The sequence below is a fragment of the Henckelia pumila genome, chromosome 1 (assembly GCF_033568475.1).
Source record: "Henckelia pumila isolate YLH828 chromosome 1, ASM3356847v2, whole genome shotgun sequence".
In the NCBI taxonomy this organism is placed as follows: domain Eukaryota; kingdom Viridiplantae; phylum Streptophyta; class Magnoliopsida; order Lamiales; family Gesneriaceae; genus Henckelia; species Henckelia pumila.
In genome coordinates this window covers 108266429-108280878 of record NC_133120.1, presented here as the reverse complement: position 1 = coordinate 108280878, position 14450 = coordinate 108266429, and the positions used below count along the sequence as shown (strand labels likewise).

Here is a 14450-nt window from a genome sequence, read left to right as displayed (position 1 = left end):
ATCTACGATCACGGCGACGAGTGCTCCGTTTGAAAGTAAGTTTATCTTAATTTTGAGAAGTTTGTTATATTATCTACTTTGACTTGGTCATTTCTTATCCTCTCATCTCCTTCTCCAACCGTGCTCCATCCATTTAAGCGACCAAAAGCATTCCCAAGCTTTCGTGATTTTGATTCTAGTTCGATCCGTCCGATAGAATTGAATTCTGACTTGATATCTACGATCACGGAGACGAGTGCTCTGTTTGGAAGTAAGTTTATCTTAATTCTGAGAAGTTTGAATTTATTGATGTTGTCAGAATTTGTTTATATTCGGAGAGGATGATTATGAGTTACCAATGATCGTATATCTAAGACGGTTCGAATATCTAACGACGAATGGATTTGTTATGAATTTTCTTGTCATTTTCGAAAATCATGATTTTTGTGATGTGTTGGTTTTGAGTTGGAATTGATGTTTGAGGATTGGAATGAGTATATTGAGTTGTTGTCTTGCTGTCTGCGTTTCCAGTTTGATCAGTATATAGCCGTTATGCCGTCAGTTTGAAGTTTGAATGTCGTTTTGATGTTTTGAGTTTGATATCAATTTTTGATCACCATGACTTCTTCTATAGATTGAATAGAAGTTCTTGAAGATTGTGAGCCTTGCAGTCTTGATCAGTTAGAAGAGTCGAGCTGGTATAGTATCGATGTCTTCTTTATCGATTGATTTAACTTGACTTGGATATTGATTAAGGATTTGTTATTTTCAGATTAAAGAGATTGAAACGACAAAGAAGAGGTATAAGACGACTTCGAAATAGAATAGGACGATGAAATTGAATCAGGATTGATTCGAGTGTCCTAGACGAAATCACATACTGCATGTTTTGATTTCTTAATTGATTATATGTTTGAATTGTTAATCGAATGCACTAGATTCATATGCATTCATATTGAGCCGAATTGATTATTCATTTTGATATAGACGATCTAGAGATTATAGTCAAGTAACTTGGTAGGCGATTTACTACTTCGTTGTTTAACTCACTATAATGCTTTGGAGTCTAGAGGATTAAAATATGCCTCGTCCACCTCGAGAGGGAATTCGGTGTGATCGTAGGATGTTTTAACCTCGGGATCCCAAACCAAAGAAAGAAAGTATAGAAGAATTCCATTTGATTATCTGAGTTTGATAATCTAGAAGTTTTAAAGACATGCATATCATTTTAAATTCAGTACTTGATTGAATTAAATGATTATATGAAGAATGAGTTCATTTATGACTTGATATGTTATTTGATTAATTGTCAGTCTCTTTTACTGGGAATATCTCTCACCGGATTATCCGGCTGTTGTCTTTGTTTGTATTTGTACTTGGCAACAGATGGGGCAGGAACGAATCAGAGACAACATGGCTAGAGGATTGAGAGAATAGAGTGAGGCTTGGATGTTAGGAGTCATTTATGTAATTGAACTCCTTTTTGTATTGAATAAGTCCGAACTAGATGGACCTTTTTATACATGTTATATTTTGTGAGGTTTGTATAACTCAATACTTATATGTTGTATCTTGTTGAATAGGATTTTGGTGTTGTTATTGTAATTTGTTGGAGTTGAAAATGGAAGAAGAAAATCAAAAATTTTCTGGGAAGAGTGTCTCGCTCGATCGGCAGATTCTTACCGATCGAGCGAGCACCTTGTGAGCGAGGCAATGGTGATGAAATTTGTTGCCCGCTCGATCGGTAAGATTTTACCGATCGAGCGGGGGTCTTTTTTTTTGGGCCGTGAGTTTGTTTGTTTTGGCCCGCTCGATCGGTAAGATTTTACCGATCGAGCGAGCACCCCCTTTTTTTTAAAAAAATTGTTATGCTTTAATCCTTTTGATTTGATGGTGTTGATCAATTGCCTTATCTTAGAATAGAAGATTAGAATCTAGGCCTCACATTAAGTGGTATCAGAGCGATAAGTTCCTGGATTTTGTTCTAGAAGTGAGCGGGGTAGATCGAGTCCGCGTGACATTAATTTCTCGCATGTGATTGAATAATTATATGAATACATAATATGCGAGCATGCTTTATTGATTGAAAAGTTATTTGAATTACGTGACTTGGTGGTTCAAATTGTTAAAGCATGATTTGATTGAGATATGAATTGTATTCATGCATTGATCTGAGTTCCATCTATCGAATTGGTAAGAGATCAGAGGTTTCGTGACACTGAATTGCTGAGATGTGATTTGTTTTATCTGTGTCTAACCCCTGTCAATTTAGATGGGTACTCGAAGAAGGCTAGACATGAATACTCCACCGATTATTCCTACGACAGAAACTCCTCCGGTTATGATTTCTCCGGTGGTACAGATGGATGACACGATCACGCCTATGGAAGCCTTACTGAAGAGGTTCCAATCCTTTAGGCTGCCGTATTTGAATGGGAAGGAAAATCCGGTCGATTGCGAGAGTTGGTTGGAGGATATTGATCAGCTCTTTGAGTCGCTTGAATACTCGAACGACTGCCGAACTAGACTGGTAATTCATCAACTACAGGGAGTGGCAAAGAGTTGGTGGATGACTACCAAAAGAGCTAAAGAGAATAAAGGTACATCAATTACTTGGGCACTTTTCAGAGCAGAGTTCTATAAGAGATTCTTTCCGGTTTCTTATCGGAAGGATAAAGGTGCCGAGTTTGCAAATCTGAGACAAGGTAACATGAGTATTGAGGATTATGTTACAAAGTTGGATAGTTTGTTGAGGTTCGCTCCGCATATTGCCGACAACGAGGAGGCAAAAGCAGACCAGTTCATTAATGGTTTGCACCCTGACATCTTCATTCTGGTAAATACTGGGAGGCCAGATAATTTTTCTGATGTGATGGATCAAGCTAAGGGAGCGGAAGCGGGAATGATGAGGAAGAGGGAGAATCAGTACCAACCTCAACAGCAACAACAGAGGCAATATCAGAATCAATCGCAGATGAATGAGGGTTGTAGCAAGAATAACTATTTCCGTCCCAAAGGGAAACAGTTCAAGAAGTCGGGAAGCACTTCTTCGAGCTCGAGTGGCTCGAGACAGTTTAGTTCTGGACAGGGTTCAGGATCATCTGGAGATTTGTGTAGCAAGTGTGGAGGACGACACTCCAGTGAGCAATGCAGGGGAATTTTTGGGAACTGCTAAATCTGTCAACAGACAGGACATTATGCCAGACAGTGTCCACAGAAAGGTTCTGACCAGACTCAGAGTGGGAATACCTCTCGACAGTCATCTCAGCCTCAGAGGCAATTGAATGCAGTTCACTCTTTCCAACCAAAACAGCAGAACCGTCAGGGAGGTAATCAAAGTTCGAATCAACCTTCCCGACCGCAGGCTAGAGTGTTTGCTCTGAACGAAAATGAGGCTCAAGCTGCACCGAATGATGTGATTACAGGTAACTGTAAGATTTTTGGTTATCCTGCGTTTATTCTGATAGATACAGGTGCATCTCATTCTTTCTTATCTGAGAACTTTATTTTGATGCATGCCTTGCCTGTTGAGCCTATGTCTGTTTTTGTATCTGCTACTTCACCTTTGGGTGGAGGTATTGTTTCAAAGAATATGGTTAGGAATTGCGAGTTGAGTTTTGATGGGAATTCGATTGAGTGTGACTGTATTGTACTTAGTCTGTCTGATTTTGACTGCATATTGGGAATAGACGTATTGACTGAGTACAGGGCTACTGTGGACTGTTTTCAGAAGGTAGTTTGGTTCAGACCAGATATGGCAGATGAATGGAGATTCTTTGGTAAGGGTTCTCATTCTAAAATTCCTTTGATATCTGTCTTATCTATGACTAGATTATTGCAGAGAGGAGCCAAAGGATTTCTTGTTTATGCGATCGATATTCTGAAGTCTAGCCCTGAGCTGAACGATTTGCCAGTGGTTAGGGAATTCCCTGATGTGTTTGCAGATGAAATTCCGGGATTGCCACCGATTAGGGAGATTGAATTCGGCATTGATTTGATGCCAGATACTCAGCCAATTTCGAAAGCTCCGTACCGAATGGCTCCGATCGAATTGAAGGAACTAAAGGAGCATTTGGAAGATTTGATTTCCAAGGGATACATTCGACCCAGTGTGTCGCCTTGGGGTGCTCCTGTACTGTTTGTTAGAAAGAAAGATGGCTCTATGCGTCTCTGTATTTACTACCGCCAACTGAATCAGGCGATAGTAAAGAACAGGTACCTTTACCTCGTATCGATGATATTTTTGATCAATTGCAGGGTTCGTGTATTTATTTGAAGATAGATTTGAGATCGGGATATCACCAGCTGAGAGTTCGTGAAGAGGATGTTCCTAAGACTGCATTTAGGACAAGGTATGGACAATTTGAATTTCTTGTCATGCCTTTCGGTTTGACGAACGCCCCAGCGGTCTTTATGGGGTTGATGAACCGAATATTTCAACGCTTTCTTGATGAATTCGTAATTATCTTCATTGACGATATCTTGATTTATTCTAAGAGCCGTTCCGAGCATACAGAGCATTTGAGAACTGTTTTGCAGATTTTGAGGAAAGAACAGTTATTCGCCAAGCTTTCGAAGTGTGAGTTCGACAGAGTTGTCTTTCTGGGGCACATTATTTCAGGAGATGGGATTGATGTTGATCCCAGCAAGATAGAAGCAGTGATGAACTGGCGTAGGCCGACTTCAGTGTCTGAGATCCGCAGCTTTATGGGTTTAGCAGGGTACTATCGTAGATTTATTCAGGGTTTTTCTTCTATTGCGAAGCCGATCACCCAGATGACTCAGAAGAACGCGCCTTTTGTTTGGACAGATGACTGCGAAGCCAGTTTTGTTGAGTTGAAGAAGAGATTGACTAGTGCTCCGATTCTTTCTATTCCATCTGGTTCTGTAGGTTTCACAGTTTATTGCGACGCTTGTCATCTTGGTCTCGGATGTATTCTTATGCAGAGAAAGCACGTGATAGCATATGCGTCAAGGCAGTTGAAACCGCATGAGACTCGTTATCCAGTTCATGATCTTGAACTCGCTGCTATTGTTTTTGCCTTGAAGATCTGGCGTCACTACTTGTACGGTGAGTATTTTGAGATCTTTTCGGATCATAAGAGTCTTAAGTACTTATTTTCACAGTCTGAGTTGAATATGAGGCAGAGGAGATGACTAGATTTATTGAAGGACTTCGACTACGAGATTAAGTATTACCCGGAGAAGTCGAATGCAGCTGCCGATGCATTGAGTCGTAAGCTTTGTTCTTTATCTCTTTAGACGATCGGTGTTTCTCGATTGATCGATGACTGTTGCAATTTTGGGTTGGAGTTTGAGTCAGATAGAAATCCGATCAGAGTTTGTGCAATTCAGGCCGAGCCAGAATTGTTTGTGTCGATCAGATAAGCACAGAAATCAGATGAGAGTATTCAGAAGTCGATAGAGAAAGTGAAATCAGGACACCAGTCTGAGTTTCAGGTCAGGGATGATGTTTTATTTGTGAATAACCGTATTGTTGTGCCTGATATTTCTGAATTGACACAGCGTATATTGAGAGAGGCGCATTGTAGTCGGTTCAGTGTTCATCCCGAAGGCCGGAAGATGTATAACGACTTGAAAGGTCAGTTTTGGTGGAAGAAGTTGAAGAATGATGTTGCGAGATTTGTATCCTGTTGTTTGAACTGTCAGCAAGTGAAAGCCGAGATAAAGAGACCGGGAGGTCTTCTGCATAGTTTATCCATTCTGGAATGGAAGTGGGATCATATCTCGATGGATTTTGTCACGAAACTACCCCGATCTGTTCGAGGATGCGATGCCATTTGGGTAGTAATTGACCGTTTGACGAAGTCTGCTTGTTTCATTCCGTATTGGATGACATACCGACACGATCAGATGGCAGAGTTGTATGTTAGAGTGATTGTCAGATTGCACGGTGTGCCGATATCGATTGTTTCTGACCAAGATCCTCGGTTTACTTCTCATTTCTGGCACAGCCTGCAAGAGGCTCTTGGTACTAGGTTGCACCTAAGTACAGCGTATCATCCTCAGACGGATGGGCAGTCTGAGAGGAAGACTCAAACTCTGGAATATATGTTACATGTAGTGGTGCTTGACTTTGGCACTACTTGGCAAGATTCTTTACCTCTCGTTGAGTTTTCGTACAACAATAGCTTCCAGACGAGTATAGGAATGGCACCATTCGAAGCGTTGTACGAAAAGAAGTGCAGATCTCTTCTGTACTGGGATGAGATGTTTGAGTCCCCAGACTTGGGACCAGATATGATTCATGATATGGCTGAGCAGGTGAAAACTATTCAATTGAGAATGAAGACTGCTCAGGATCGACAAGCGAAGTATGCGAATATCCGTCGCAGACCTCTATCTTTTGATCAAGGAGATCGAGTATTCTTGAAGATTTCTCTGTTTAGAGGCACTGTTAGATTTGGGAAGAGAGGGAAGTTGTCACCGAGATTCATCGGTCCGTATGAAGTTCTACAGAAGATAGACGATCTAGCCTATCGTTTAGCGCTTCCTCCTTCTTTATCTGGAATTCACGACGTATTTCACGTCTCGATGTTGAGGAAATACCATCCCGATCCTTCTCATGTTCTTTAGCCCGACGAAGCCGAACTTGATGAAACTCTGAGTTATTTCGAGAGACCGATTCAGATCCTTGACAGAAAGGAGAAACAGCTCAGAACCAAATCGATACCTTTGGTGAAAGTTCAGTGGAGTCGTCACGGAGTCGAAGAAGTGACTTGGGAGACAGAATCTGACATGAGACAGATATTTCCTGATTTATTCATCTGATGTGAGTTCTTAATTCTGTTCTTGAATTCTTTATTATCTTCTTATGAGTTGATATCGATGATTTCGAGGACGAAATTTGTTCTTAGAGGGGGAGAATTGTAATGCCCCGTTTTTATCTTAATTGATGTTATTTGAGATAATCAGTGATTTCAGAATTCGAGATCGGACTTGTTATTAATCAGGGACCTTTTTGTAATTTTCGTAAATTTCAGGGACTAAAATGAAAATATGGGATTTTTTATATTATCTACTTTGACTTGGTCATTTCTTATCCTCTCATCTCCTTCTCCAATCGTGCTCCATCCATTGAAGCGACCAAAAGCATTCCCAAGCTTTCGTGATTTCGATTCTAGCTCGATCCGTCCGATAGAATTGAATTCTGACTTGATATCTACGATCACGGCGACGAGTGCTCCGTTTGGAAGTAAGTTTATCTTAATTCTGAGAAGTTTGAATTTATTGACGTTGTCAGAATTTGTTTATTTTCAGAGAGGATGATTATGAGTTACCAGTGATCGTATATCTAAGACGGTTCGAAGATCTAACGACGAATGGATTTGTTATGAATTTTCTTGTCATTTTCGAAAATCATGATTTTTGTGATGTGTTGGTTTTGAGTTGGAATTGATGTTTGAGGATTGGAATGAGTATATTGAGTTGTTGTCTTGCTGTCTGCGTTTCCGGTTTGATCAGTATATAGCCGTTATGCCGTCAGTTTGAAGTTTGAATGTCGTTTTGATGTTTTGAGTTTGATATCAATTTTTTATCACCATGACTTCTTCTATAGATTGAATAGAAGTTCTTAAAGATTGTGAGCCTTGCAGTCTTGATCAGTTAGAATAGTCGAGCCGGTATAGTATTGATGTCTTCTTTATCGATTGATTTAACTTGACTTGGATATTGATTAAGGATTTGTTATTTTCAGATTGAAGAGTTTGAAACGACAAAGAAGAGTTATAAGACGACTTCGAAATAAAATAGGACGATGAACTTGAATCAGGATTGATTCGAGTGTCCTAGACGAAATCACATACTGCATGTTTTGATTTCTTAATTGATTATATGTTTGAATTGTTAATCGAATGCACTAGATTCATATGCATTCATATTGAGCCGAATTGATTATTCATTTTGATATAGACGATCTAGAGATTATAGTCGAGTGACTTGGTAGGCGATTTACTACTTCGTTGTTTAACTCACTATAATGCTCTGGAATCTAGATGATTAAAATATGCCTCGTCCACCTCGAGAGGGAAGTCGGTGTGATCGTAGGATGTTTTAACCTCGGGATCCCAAACCAAAGAAAGAAAGAATAGAAGAATTCCATTTGATTATCTGAGTCTGATAATCTAGAAGTTTTAAAGACATGCATATCATTTTAAATTCAGTACTTGATTGAATTAAATGATTATATGAAGAATGAGTTCATTTATGACTTGATATGTTATTTGATTAATTTTCAGTCTCTTTTACTGGGAATATCAATTCTCACCGGATTATCCGGCTATTGTCTTTGTTTGTATGTGTACTTGGCAACAGGTGGGGCAGGAACGAATCAGAGACAACATGGCTAGAGGATTGAGAGAATAGAGTGAGGCTTGGATGTTATGAGTCATTTGTGTAATTGAACTCCTTTTTGTATTGAATAAGTCCGAACTAGATGGACCTTTTTATGCATGTTATATTTTGTGAGGTTTGTATAACTAAATACTTATATGTTGTATCTTGTTGAATAGGATTTTGGTGTTGTTATTGTAATTTGTTGGAGTTGAAAATGGAAGAAGAAAACCAAAAATTTTCTGGGAAGAGTGTCTCGCTCGATCGGCAGATTCTTACCGATCGAGCGAGCACCTTGTGAGAGAGGCAGTGGTGATGAAATTTGTTGCCCGCTCGATCGGTAATATTTTACCAATCGAGCGGGGGTATTTTTTTTGGGCCGTGAGTTGGTTTGTTTTGGCCCGCTCGATCGGTAAGATTTTACCGATCGAGCGAGCACCCCCTTTTTAAAAAAAAAATTTGTTATGCTTTAATCCTTTTGATTTGATGGTGTTGATCAATTTCCTTATCTTAGAATAGAAGATTAGAATCTAGGCCTCACATCATTGGTTCATAAATATGTTGTCCACGCTTGCATGAGTTGGAATTGGTGTCACACACAACTTCATCCAATTCATATTCAACAGGTTTGATGTCTCTAAAAAATATACGGGTCTAATCAGATCCGAGCCCAATAATCCATACTTTTTTATAAAAATACACTTTGAGACCCATCTAGTCTTATTTTATGAGAAGCCCAGTCTGAAATGGCCCTGTTAGGGAATAATATCATAATCATGAATTCATGGGCTTGAGCCCTAACTGGTGCGGGTGAGGCCCGACCCGAGCCCAGGAAGAGCCCAATATCTAGAACCTTCCACTACTCTCGGGCTCATGAAGATCCTTAACAGATAAGGACAATATCTTATAACTCCAAGATTTGATACTATCTTTAAAAATTGATGTTAGAGTTTTACTTGGTCAGGACTCCTACCCGAGTACAGTCCTACTCTAATACATGTTCTACCTTGACAAGGTAACCTACCCCTCCCAGCTCCTATAAATACAGGTATGGTTCATGGTTTATTCATTCATCTCTCATATTCACTTCTTGTTCACACACTCACGCATACATAGTCTCTTGTTCTTACTTTTAGTCAAGCACTTTTCACTTTCGAGCACTGACTTAGGCATCGGAGGGGTCACGCCAAAAATACATTCGGCGCCCCCTAACTTAGTTTTTGTCTGTGCAGTGCATGTGAAACCCGACCCGACCCGTTTTGTGGAGGATTTGGAGATCCTCTCTACCATACCAAACCCAGAGGAAAAAATCGACATCATCAATTGGCGCCGTCTGTGGGAATTTGAAAAAACAGAGTTAAGATGGTTGGCACGAATGGAGTAGATGCACATATGGATCAACTAATTGCGGCCGCTGTTGAAAAGGCTATGGCTGCAAGGGCGGCCAATCTCCCTCCCCCACCACCAGATCAGAACGCTCAATTAGAGGAAATCAAGAAACTGAAAGAAGAGATGGAGCTTTTGAAGAAAAAACAATCCGGATATCTAGTCCGAGCTCCCCAAAAACTTTAAGTTCCCACATGTGGGAGAATATGATGGAAAATAAGATCCATAAGAGCACTTTTCCCGTTTCGAGAATGCCGCACTGCTGCACAAATATTCTGACCCGATCAAGTGCCGAGTCTTCCTCAATACCCTGATTGGGCTGGCGCAGCAATGGTTTAACCTATTACGACCGGGGGATATCAAGGAATTCAAAGATTTCAGCAAGGCCTTTTTACACCACTTTGCTAGTAGCTAAAAACACCCTACAACTACTCTTAGTATTTTTGCCATCAAACAGCAAGGCCAAGAAGATTTGCGCACATATATTCGACGATTCAGTGCTTTGGTTCTTGAAGTGCCTATTGCCACTACTGATCTACTCATCAGCGCTTTCACCCAAGGACTTGCTATGGGGGATTTTCTTAAATCCTTGATAAAAAAAACACCATCTACTTACGATGAGCTGCTTGCTCGGGCGGAAAAATATGTGAATCTAGAAGAGATACAAGTTTCCCGGTCGAATGGGTGGACGGACAAGCTCTTGAGTCCAAAGAATGTTAGAACTCCTAACACACCTCGGAGAGAGGGACCAGTACCTCGACCTGAGCTGCTTGGGAAATTCACCTCTTTCACCCCTCTAAGGATGGGTAAAACTCAGGCCATGCGAATATGTGAAGAAAAGAGACTTCTACAGAGACCTCCATGAAGTGAGCAGGGGCCTCGTAGGCCAAGATCTGATAAGTATTGTGACTTTCACAATGAGTACGGGAACAATACTAATTATTGTCGTCAACTGGAGCAAGAAATTGAAAGAATAATACAACATGAGCCAGGGATGAAGGATAGGTTGGCACGACAAAAAGAAGGCTATCCCTCGAATAAGAGGAGTCACGAAGGTCCCGAGAATTATGCACCAAGACCCCGACCTGGGCCGCCGCAGGGAAATTTCCAGCGTCCGAATCAAAATCAACCAGGGTATAACCAAGGAACACCCCCTCCCACAAAATTTGTCATCAACATGATATTTGGGGGACCGACTGATGGGGATTCCAATAGTGCAAGGAAGAGAAGTAGTCGGAAATTGAGCAACATGGAGATAGCCGACCAGGTGGTTAGGACAGGTCCGACCCTTTCCTTTGGTCCGGATGATCTTAAAGGTTTTTCAGATACTACTCATAACGACGCGCTGGTTATTCGAGCTCTAGTCGCCAATTATGATGTGGCCCGGATTTTTGTTGATTCCGGGAGCTCGGTCAATGTACTATTCCAAGAGACAATAAATCAGATGGATTTGGGAGAATATAAAGTACAACCGGTGGTGACGTCATTGTTTGGGTTCACGGGTCATGCCATCCGACCTACTTGATTGATCAATTTGCCGCTCACTTTGGGCAAGGACCATACAAGTAAAACACGGATTGTCAGCTTTGTTATCGTGGATGCACCATCCGCATATAACGTTATCTTGGGAAGACCAGCCATGACTAAATTCATGGCCGTGGCTTCAGCATTATATCAAAAGATCAAATTTCCTGTGGGTAATGAAGTGGGTGAGGTTCAAGGAGATCAAAAGATTTCTCGAAAGTGCTACGTAGAAGAGGTACGGATAGAACAAAAAGCAGTCAAAATTAATCATGATGACCGACCCGGGCCTATAGGTCGGGAACGAGTAAATTTGTTGGAAGAAGATACCCCTCTTACTGCCGAGGAAGAGTGCGAAGAATTTTTGATTTGCCCTCCGACCGGGTCAGTCAAGGTGGCTCGGACGCTAGAAGCCTCTCTTAAAGAACAATTAATACAATGTCTGATGGAGAACAAAGACGCATTCGCATGGTCCGCATCTGATCTCTTGGGAGTACGGAGAGAAGTGATGGAGCATAGGCTAAATGTTATACGGGACTATCGCCCCATTATTCAAAAGAAAAGACACTTCGGGCCTGAAAAAGATGCAGTGATTCAAGGACAAGTTGAGGAACTTTTGAAACCGGACACATTCAAGAAGTGTATTTCCCGACCTGGTTATCAAATTTAGTACTAGTACCCAAGTCTTCGGGCAAGTGGCGCATGTGCGTGGATTTTCGTGATCTAAACAAAGCATGTCCAAAGGATTGCTATCCCTTGCCCCGGATAGACCAGCTGGTAGATTCTACATCCGGGTACGAGTTGTTATGCTTCCTGGACGCCTATCAGGGGTATCATCAAATCCCCTTGGCCAAGGAAGATCAAAATAAAGTGAGTTTTGTCACTTCAATGGGGATTTATTGTTGGAGAACGACGATCAGATCAATCAGAATTGATACCCGATGCAGCGGAAGTTTAAAAATTTTATATGGAACGATTCCATAATGGGTATCAAAACTTTTACGATTAAATTTTGTGTGTAAAAATTAAATAACAATTATAAATTTTTACCTCCAATCTCGAATCGAGATTATGGACACCAACAGATTGCTCTGCTCTTGTTGTATATCCCTGGAACTGATGGACAAACTGTTCTTCAATCAGGTCCATGAACAGAGATTTAATCCCTCTGATAGATTGCACTAGAAAATCTATCAGAAGTTTCTACGAAGAGAATTAACGAATTTGATCCGTTAAACCAGACTGTAATTCAAAATTCACAGGCTGGATTTTTCCCGAGCAGAGGGGAGGGGGGCGGCCACCTTTTAGAGAGAAAACTAGGTTTTTTCGAAAATTGTGACCTGTTGTGTGTAATTTCTGTACTGCAATAACTTATTTATAATGTAGGCCGCTAACAGCTTAGGGCCCATTAGTCATAAGTTCAAGCCTGACAAGCAAAGCCCACATGTTCAGAAATTAATATAAAATTCATCGTGACTCTGATTGATAAACCGATTTTACCAATGTTCACAGAAACCATTTCTGCACATTTTAAAGTCAAGATAAATTTTTCTGAATCCGAATTCAGTGATTTCCAAAAATGCCCATCCCTATGTCATTTTAGGAAATCTTACTCCTCTACTCTTAAATAAGAAGTCCAACTCCTTTGTTCATTAAATTTAACTCTTTAAATTTAACTATCTCAACGGGGATTAAAAATCCATTACTCTGTGTGACCCTCAATGGTTCAGGGATACAGCTAGCCGTGGGCTCACAACTCCTTGTGACTCGGAACAACAATTTCCGACTTGCCCATCGAATCATGGTAAGAGCTCCTAGCAACATCGCCCCATGATTCCCTAGGTATCACTGATAGTGCCTACAAGAACCAATAGATTTTGGTTAGCGTACAGTACGGTCCCTTCATCCATATATCCCGATCGAATCAGCAACCATTGGTAAATCGAGAGTCGTTCGAGATTCGATAACTATGCAATACATCTTGAAGATCAAATAGTGACATCGCATGTGCTACTAAGAAACCATTTCTTAAAACACATCATGTACTCTGGCCAGAGATTCGTCACACTAATATCTCCTCAGATCGCATAGGATATCCACACTCGCAAGTATGTGGTGAATCCTTGACAACAAAGCATTGACTCCTATATGTGTTGTAACTGTACCCAATCCCGACACCTGATAACCCCAATAGAGTCGGTAAACGAGTCAAAGCACAGTACTAGCATATAGAGTCTCAATGATGTTTCAAGTAGTAAGGACTAATGGTGTACAACCAAAACCGCGGACTTTATCCACTCGATAAGTGATAACCACTTGGAAAGTTCGGATAGGGTAGTTCGATCATTCATCATATGAATATCCATTTGCATGCTTCGAACATCTTTATGTTCCCTACCAATGAAACGTGGTACTCTGCATCGCAAATGCTAGTCTCAAACTCGAGCGATCCTTATCCTTATTATCGAACGGCTCAATCGACTAGGAACGATTTAGAATATACAATGACTATAAGATGTGTTTCATGATAGACATCCCCATGTTCTACCACATCTTACATACACTATAGTATATTCAAGGTCTTTATCAAAACAACAATAGTATATAACAATATAACAATATGAAGAAAGATAAAGTCATTGCCATTAATAAAAGTGTAAATTATATTAAAAAAAAGATTGTTTATACAAAGAGTCATCAAAACCCTTAGCCACAAGTTGGCTCACCGGGCACCCACTCTTTCAATCTCCCACTTGCCCTAAAGCCAACTAGTCATACTACGTAGACCCATTGCTTCGCGATGTTTGTCAAATAATGGTCCTGGCAAGGGCTTAGTATGTGGATCAGCGATATTGTCTGCAGAGGCCACTCTTTCGACAGTGATGTCTTCTCTTTCCACAATCTCCCGGATGATGTGGTATTTCCTCAGTACGTGTTTGGATCTTTGATGAGACCTTGGTTCCTTTGCCTGAGCAACGACACCCGTGTTGTCACAGTACACCGGGACTGGACCAACAACTTCAGGAATAACGCCCAACTCTTGGACGAAATTCCTCATCCAAACGGCCTCTTTAGCAGCAGCTGATGCTGCAATGTATTCTGCCTCAGTGGTGGAATCTGCTGTGGTGTCCTACTTGGAACTCTTCCAAGAGACAGCACCGCCATTGAGCTTGAACACAAATCCAGAGGTTGACTTTGAGTTATCCACGTCA

At 40.8% G+C, this 14450-nt stretch overlaps 1 protein-coding gene across 1 annotated transcript; it reads left to right on the top strand.

Moving 5' to 3' along the window:
* Positions 1–10711: 10711 nt before the first annotated feature.
* Positions 10712–11242, top strand: LOC140872002 (uncharacterized). The gene has a single exon (XM_073274744.1). It carries the CDS (start codon positions 10712–10714, stop codon positions 11240–11242), a length of 531 nt encoding a protein of 176 aa, XP_073130845.1.
* The last annotated feature ends 3208 nt before the right edge of the window (positions 11243–14450 follow it).